We start from the raw sequence: 7,821 nt of genomic DNA on the forward strand, positions 1-7,821 counted from the left end.
GAAATCTTTGTAAACAATTTCACATTCCATGATGTAGGGCCTTGATGATGGTAGCTTTAGAAATGATGTAAATGGACAATCTTCAGCCATGGCTCCTCCATTGATTCAAGACAGATATGCTGCTGCTGTGGGTGATCCATATATACAAGGAGGATATACAAGTCTGTTACTTGGAGTTGATCAAAATGCTACAGTACAGTCGGCTGTTAGAAAATTACATTTTGATGGGATCCCAAATTTTGAAAATATGTAATGCTTTTCTGCTGCCCTGTAATGTCTCCAAGCATTTAAGTACCGAATTGTTTAGTTTAATGTTAGTACTGAACTGTTTCAGGTTATGTTTATTCAGATAACCAGTCTGTACTTCCATTGTCAAATTTTTATTTCCAATTCAAATACCTCTTTCTATGTGATTGCAGTGTATCAAAGTGTATTCAGATGTCATACTTCACAACACACATCTATTTTGCAAATGATAGAGAAAAATCTCATGTTCCAGAACATCTATATTTATTTCAGAATAATCTCTCTTTTGTAATACATCATGTAATACCATCCTCCAGGAGCCTCCTCTTCAGCACTGATTGCAGAGAACAAGGACCAAAGCAGCCCTGCCAGAGCACTTCTGATTCAGAGGAAGGCACGTAGTACATAAGCACAATCATCAGGAGGCTTGTCGATCTGGAAATACCGGAAGACAACTTCGGCCAGCCATGCCGGGAGCAGGTGGCACACTCGGCCTCCGCCCACACACCAGCGACCTTTGAGCTGGTGATGGCAACGACAGCGTGCAGCTTCGTTACCTACGCCGGCTCATGTCGCTGCTCCCGTGAGGCGTGTGAGGCAGTGGAGGGTGAAACAATTTCCCTCCCGCAGGCGCCGGCGCGGTGCTAGACGGTGAGAAGACGAGGCGGCGGCGCATACCACCGAGCAGATGGCGGGCGGCGCAAGGCAGAGCAGATCCGTGGTGGAGATGAGCGGGTCGAGGGCCGAGCTCGCCGGCGCATCAGCGTCTACGGCACCTCCACGTCCGTGCCCGCTTGTCCGCGGAGGTGGAGGTGAACCCGGGAGCGAAGGGGCGTGAGGGGAACAGGGGCGGCATCGGCATGGGCGAGTGAGGATCGATCTGGATGCCGAGCCGAACTGGAGGGAGCAGGGGCGGCATGGACGAGTGAGGAAAGGATCGATCTATAAGCCGAGCCGAGCTGAAAGCTGAGCCGACTGCCTCCCGTAGAAAATAACGTGATGCGGAGCCGAACGAGCGTGCCGTCAGATTTCCACGTGTTATCCATCTAGAACGGGCTGCAGCGGTGGCGTTTTGGAGCCCTCCACAGAATTTTTTGCCGGTATTTTACCCCAACACCTCCACCACCCCAACTGGCGTCCACGCGCGTTTCCCCCCGTTTCCCGTTTCCCGAGGCCGTGCTTGTCGCTGCAACCTGCACCGCACCGCCGGCTATATAAACGGCGCATGCCATCGTGCAGTGTCATCGAACCATCACTCTCACCTCATCGGTGAACACGTACCCAAGAGTGGCAAAAATGGCCGTGTCGAGAGGTTTCACGTTCGTGCTCGCGGTCTGCTGCTACGCGGCGGCAGTCGCGCTCCTCGCCTCCGCTGACGCCTCCAGCGACTTCCTCAAGTGCCTCGCGGCCGCGGAGGAGCTAGGGTGGCCTGCCTAGCCAGCTCGTGGTCGCGCGGGGCGCCTCGCCGTCGCTATTCACGTCGGTGCTGGCGTCGTCCGTGAGGAACCCGAGGTTCCTGGCGCCGGGCACGGTGCGGCCGGTCTGCGTCGTGACGCCCACCAACGCCTCGCACGTCCAGGCCGCCGTGCTTTGCGGCCGCCGCCACGGGGTGCGCCTCCGCGTGCGCAGCGGCGGCCACGACTACGAGGGGCTCTCGTACCGGTCCGTGCGCCCGGAGGTGTTCGCCCTCGTCGACCTCGCCAGCCTCCGCGCGGTGCGCGTCAACCGGCGCGCGGCGACGGCGTGGGTGGACTCCGGCGCCACGGTCGGGGAGCTGTCCTACGCCGTCGCCAAGGCGGACCCCGGGCTCGCGTTCGCTGCCGGCTTGTGCCCGACCATCGGCGTCGGCGGTCACTTCAGCGGTGGAGGCATCGGCATGATGATGCGCAAGTACGGCCTGTCCGTGGACAACGTCCTCGACGCCGTCGTCATCGACGCCAACGGGAGGCTCCTGGACAAGAAAGCCATATGGGAAGAGACCACTTCTGGGCCATCCGCGGCGGTGGCGGCGAGAGCTTCGGCATCGTGCTGTCGTGGAAGGTGAGGCTACTGCCTGTCCCACGGACGGTGACTGTGTTCAACATCTGGAAGACCACGACCAGGGCGCGGTCGATGCCGTCACCAAATGGCAGACGCTCGCGCCGGCACTCCCCGACGAGCTCACCATTCGGGTGGTCGTGCAGAGCAAGCAGGCTCTATTCCAGTCAGTGTACCTCGGCACGTGCGACCAGCTCCTACCGGTGATGAGCTCCCGGTTCCCTGAGCTCGGCATGACGCGCGCCGACTGCCGGGAGATGAGCTGGCTGCAGTCCACCATGTACATCAACTCCGGCGGAGCCAGCAGCACGCCGGTGGAGGAACTCCTGAACAGGACGACCAGCCTGGACGCCTTCACCAAGAACAAGTCTGACTACGTCAAGAAGGCCATCTCAAAGGCCTCATGGGAGAAGATATTCCCGTGGTTCGACGTCACCGGCGCGGGGCTCATCATCCTGGAGCCCCACGGTGGGAGAGTCAACACCATCGCCGACGGCGACACGCCGTACCCGCACCGGTCTGGCGTCCTCTACAACATCCAGTACATCGCGTTCTGGCCGACGACGGCGCCGGCCGCGGTGCCGCACTGGATCAAGAATGTGCACGGGTTCATGGAGCCGTTCGTGAGCAGCAAGCCGAGGGCGGCGTACGTGAACTACCGCGACCTGGACATCGGCGAGAACGCGGTGGCAGCCGGCGGCGCGACGAGCTACGAGAGCGGCAGGGTGTGGGGCGAGAAGTACTTCGGCGCGGCCAACTTCAGGAGGCTGGCGCTGACCAAGGGGAAGGTCGACGCCGGCGACTACTTCCGGAACGAGCAGAGCATCCCGCCGCTTGTCACCACAAATTGAGCTAGCATGCATTGCATGCAGCTAATTAATTATAATGTGCTTGTGTTGTGCGAGCGCGTCCGACGCTGCCGATATTCACAGTGTTTGTCTCCCAGGTTCCATTTGTTTCTAGTTTGGGTTATAATTTTACGCAATTTCTATATAAAATTTAAAATCTATTATGAAATAATTTTAGCTAGATATTTTATATATCTTGATAGACTTCGGTTGCGCCTGGCATAAAATGGGTTGGTAAGTATGCAAAGAACTCATTAGTTGTGTATTTTATGGATATAGAGCTAGCTAGATTATCAGGAGGTACCAATGTTTTTTTATGTAAAATTTGGTGACTTTTGATATCTTAGATACTACTTAAAAGATACTAAATTTTACATAGAAAATAATGATATCTAATGATGTCTTCTTAGGGAATGAAAAATGATCTTTTACTGTAGGCTGATACACATGGCGGAAGACAAAGGTAAAATTCGGGAACACAGGGCCAGTGCACCCGCTAACACGCCAGTCGCCTGTTGCTGACGGAAAAGGTTTGGGGGAGTGAAGTTTGGAGAAATGGAGCGCGACTGCCTCCTCGCCCATGGGGCAGCAGCCAACCTTCACGAGCGGCTGTTCATGCTCAGCGACTTCTCGCAGATGCATGTCTGCCAGACGTGCGAACGTACGTGTGGCGAATGTCGTCATGAGGCCTGTGGCCAGGAGGGAAGATGATCCGGAGGGGAAGAAGTTTTTTAACGCACGGGTGTATATACATCCGTTGCTTGTATATCATCTAAATAGTCATAAAAAAATATAAAAAAATTAGCAAGATAGTTTGATATGAGTTATATCACTTCACCAACATGCAAGTTTAAATTTAACTTCTACAAGTTGTAGCAAAAATAACAAAAACAATTATGAATATGCGTATACTTAGTTTCGGTTTTGTTTGTTTTTTTTGCTACAACTCATAAAAGTTAAATTTAAACTTGCATGTTTGTGAAGTGATATAAATCATATTAATCTATCTTATCAAATTTTTTTATATTTTTTGATAACTATTTAAATGGCATACAAGCACACGGGTGTATATACACCCATGTGCTAAAAACTGTTTCCCGATCAGGGGCCATATTGTGGGCTCTGCTGCTCTTCAAAAAACATAGCAAGGATTAGGGCATGCACAGTACAAGCTCCACGATTGAGGAGCTCAAACATGTCACGTAGGACAAAGCTACATCACTCACAGTGCGTGATGCCTCACGTGGGTCTTACGAAAAAAAGTTGACAGTTTTTTCACAACTTTTCCCCACTCTCTCCCCTCTCACCGTCGGCACTCCTCTCTTTTCCTTCTCTCCCCTCTTTCTCTCCTCCCCCTCTCCTGGCTCTCTCTCCCATCTCCGGCGCCGACAGCGGGGCGAGCTCCGCGGAGGGCGGTGGCGGCCGCGTCGGTGCGAGCTCGGCAGCGGTGGGGCGAGCTCGGCGTCGGTGTGGGGAGCTCGGTGAAGGATGGCGCCAGCCGCGGCGGGGCGAGCTCGGCGGAGGGTGGCTCCGGCTGCGTCGGAGGGCGGCGGCTGCCGCATCGGCGTGAGCTCGGCGGCGGCGGCACGTCGAGGGTTGCGTCCGAGCAACAGCGAAGGTCGGCACTGGCTGAGTCGGGTGGCGGCGCTTCGGGGCCGGTGGAGGCCAGCGGCAGCGCTTCGTGGGCGGCGGAGGTCCGGCAATGGCGCTTCGTGGGCAGTGGAGGCAGGCGACTGGGTGATGGATCTGCGCATGCAGCAGTGGCCGTGCTCGGGTACTAGTCCTTTTCCCTGCCACTCTCCCTGTCAAACTGACAAGGACGCCATCCCCTCTGTAGGACACGAGCAACCCCACAAGGGTGCGGTCCATGGCAAGCTGGCGATGCTATGTCGACGTGGTGGGCTGTAGCTCCTCGCCACGTCGACGCACTGTGCATGATCTTAATGTGCCCTACGGCACAAAGCTGCTTTAGCAGGAACTGTTCAGCATGGGAATCTGCCTTAGGTTCGAGACGGAAGTCTGCTAGAACTCCCAGTCTACTCGATCTACTCACCATGTGTGTGTATATAAAATATCCTCGTTATCCTCTGGAGACTTCGTTATAGACATGTACTAGTGATATGGCCACATGACTCCACTTCCAGTTGGACGATGGCAATGGCACAAGCTAGGATGAGCAAATCAGAAGTTTTCTGAAACCTTTTGCTGACGTTGGACGTTTCACCGCCCAAGTGGATGGATGAAAACTCATTTGCATTTCCTGAATTTGCTGTTCTGTGACGATGCTTATGAGTTATGACTTATGACATACGTGCATATATGCATTGCGTTTTGATCTGGATCCCTTTTGTGCGCTCATGTGTTTTGATTAGCACCACAATGTGGTGGGCTAGCCGGAGTATATAAGACGCGGACACGAGGAACAAGTAGTACAGTGAGAAGCAGTGACACGCTAACTTGCTAGAACTCGAACGTGCATTCATGCATACGAAACAAACAATTTTTTTACAATCACTCGTTAATCCTTATTTATTGCTAACGCGTTAATCCTTATTTATTAATTGGACACTACACGTCCTAGTACGTCAACCGCACACACTAATCAAAACTCCATGCAGAGCATCGATCTCTCAACGAGAGCAATGCATTATGCGTTCTTGCTAATTAATCACGAGAGAGACCTTAATTCGGTCGTCTCCCTCCTCGCGAGATGCCGCTAGCTAGCTCACGCGGGCAATGGCGGGATGCTCTGCTCGTTCCTGAAGTAGTCGGTGGGATCCACCTTGGCCTTCACCGCGGCGAGCCTCTCGAAGTTGCCCTTGAAGTACCTCTCGCCCCAGGCCTTGCCGCTGCTGTAGCTTGAGACGTTGGCGCCGGCGGCCACCTCGTTGACGCCGAGGTCGAGGTCCCTGTAGTTGACGTACGCCTGCCTAGGGTTCTTGGTCACGTACGGCTCCATGAAGGCGTAGAAGTCCCGGATCCACTTGATCGGCGCCGCCGACGCCGCCGCGCCGTCGGCGGACCAGAAGCTGATGTACTGGATGTTGTAGAGGACGCCCTTCCGGTGGGGGAACGGCGTCGCGGACTCGTCGGGGGCGCTGATGGTGGCGCCGTAGGGGTCCATGATCATGACGCCGGCGCCGGGCTTGGTGAACCAGTCCCTGTAGATGGTCTCCCACACGCTCTTGCCGATGGGCTGCGCCACGTAGTCCGACTTGTACTTGCCGAAGGCGTGGATGGAGGAGGTCCGGTTGAGGATGTCCTTCACGGTGGCGCGCTTGCCGAGGTGGATGAAGGCGATGGACTGCACCCACGACATCTCGTTGCAGTGGGTGCGGTTCATCCCCAGCTCCGGGAAGCGGCTGCTCATCAGCGGCAGGAGCGTGGTGCAGGTGCCGAGGTAGAGGGCCTCGAACATGGCCCTCTGCCCCTGCGCCATGACGCGGATCATCAGGTCCTCGGGGAGCGCAGGCGCGAGCTCCTGCCACTTGGTGAGGAGGTCGATGGCGCCGTCCTTCACCGACTTGGGGATCTGGAACACGGTCACCGTCGGCGGCACCGGGAACAGGTCCAGCTTCCACGACACCACGATGCCGAAGCTCTCGCCGCCGCCGCCGCGGATGGCCCAGAAGTAGTCCTCGCCCATGGACTTCCTGTCCTGCAGCTTGCCTTCCGGGTCGACCACCTTCACGTCGATGACGTTGTCGGCGGCGAGGCCGAACTTGCGCAGCAGCATGCCGAACCCGCCGCCGCTGAAGTGGCCGCCGACGCCGATGGTCGGGCACACGCCGGCCGGGAACGCCAGCTTGGGGCTCGCCTTGGCGATGGCGTAGTAGAGCTCCCCGAGCTGCGCGCCGGAGTCGACCCACGCCGTCCGGGCCTTGCCGTGGACGTACACTTTCCGCATCTTGGAGAGGTCGACGACGGCGAACTGCTCGGGGCCCTCCGACCGGTACGACAGCCCCTCGTAGTCGTGCCCGCCGCTCCGCACGCGGATGCGCACGTTGTGGCGGCGGCCGCACACCACGGCGGCCTGGATCTGTTCCTCGCCGGTCGGGGTGACGATGTAGAGCGGCTTCCCGGCCATGGAAGACAGGTACCTGAGGTTCCTAATGGTGGAGTTCAGCACCTCGCCGTACGCCGGCGAGGCCCTGGTGTAGAGCAGCCGGGCGGGGATGCCGCTGGCGAGGCAGGAGAGGAAGTCATTGTCCTTGAACAGCTTCGCCCGCTTCGGCGCCTTCGCGGCGCCGACGCCGCAGCAAGACGAGATGAAGACGACGGCGCACGAGAGGAGCACCAGCGCGACAGCCCTCGATGTCGTCGTCGCCATGGCAGGCAGCACGTACGTACCTTTGACACGCATCGACAGAGGAGGTGTCTGTACATATATAGTAGGCTTCGAGTCCTACTGTCGCGGATCGGTGAGAGGATCGCCATGGCACCTTGGACGCATGCTGCGTGCATGGCCATTGGCGAGCTAGCTATATGTGGAAACAGCAAACTTCATGGCGGCGAGCTGGACGGGCCTGGGTTCCTCGTTGCTCGTTCCTTGGAAGCTCTAAATGGAAAAGTGGCGATCCGGGATGCCATGTCCGCGTAGTCGCCTACTCGCGTCACGGCTCTTTTGGCTCAACGTACGTGTTCGTTGAAAAAAAAAAATCAGACAACTGGTAAATTGAACGTAGTTTAT

At 56.5% G+C, this 7,821-nt stretch overlaps 1 protein-coding gene and 1 pseudogene across 1 annotated transcript; one reads left to right on the top strand and one right to left on the bottom strand.

Annotated features, from left to right (window-relative positions):
- The first annotated feature begins 1,542 nt into the window (after positions 1-1,542).
- Positions 1,543-3,134, top strand: LOC102709473 (annotated as a pseudogene).
- A 2,442-nt stretch (positions 3,135-5,576) lies between these two features.
- Positions 5,577-7,475, bottom strand: LOC121054736 (berberine bridge enzyme-like Cyn d 4). Its single transcript, XM_040525249.1, has one exon. It carries the CDS (start codon positions 7,459-7,461, stop codon positions 5,857-5,859), a length of 1,605 nt encoding a protein of 534 aa, XP_040381183.1. The 5' UTR covers positions 7,462-7,475; the 3' UTR covers positions 5,577-5,856.
- Between the last annotated feature and the right edge of the window lie 346 nt (positions 7,476-7,821).

Source organism: Oryza brachyantha, chromosome 6 (genome assembly GCF_000231095.2).
Source record: "Oryza brachyantha chromosome 6, ObraRS2, whole genome shotgun sequence".
Lineage (NCBI taxonomy): Eukaryota > Viridiplantae > Streptophyta > Magnoliopsida > Poales > Poaceae > Oryza > Oryza brachyantha.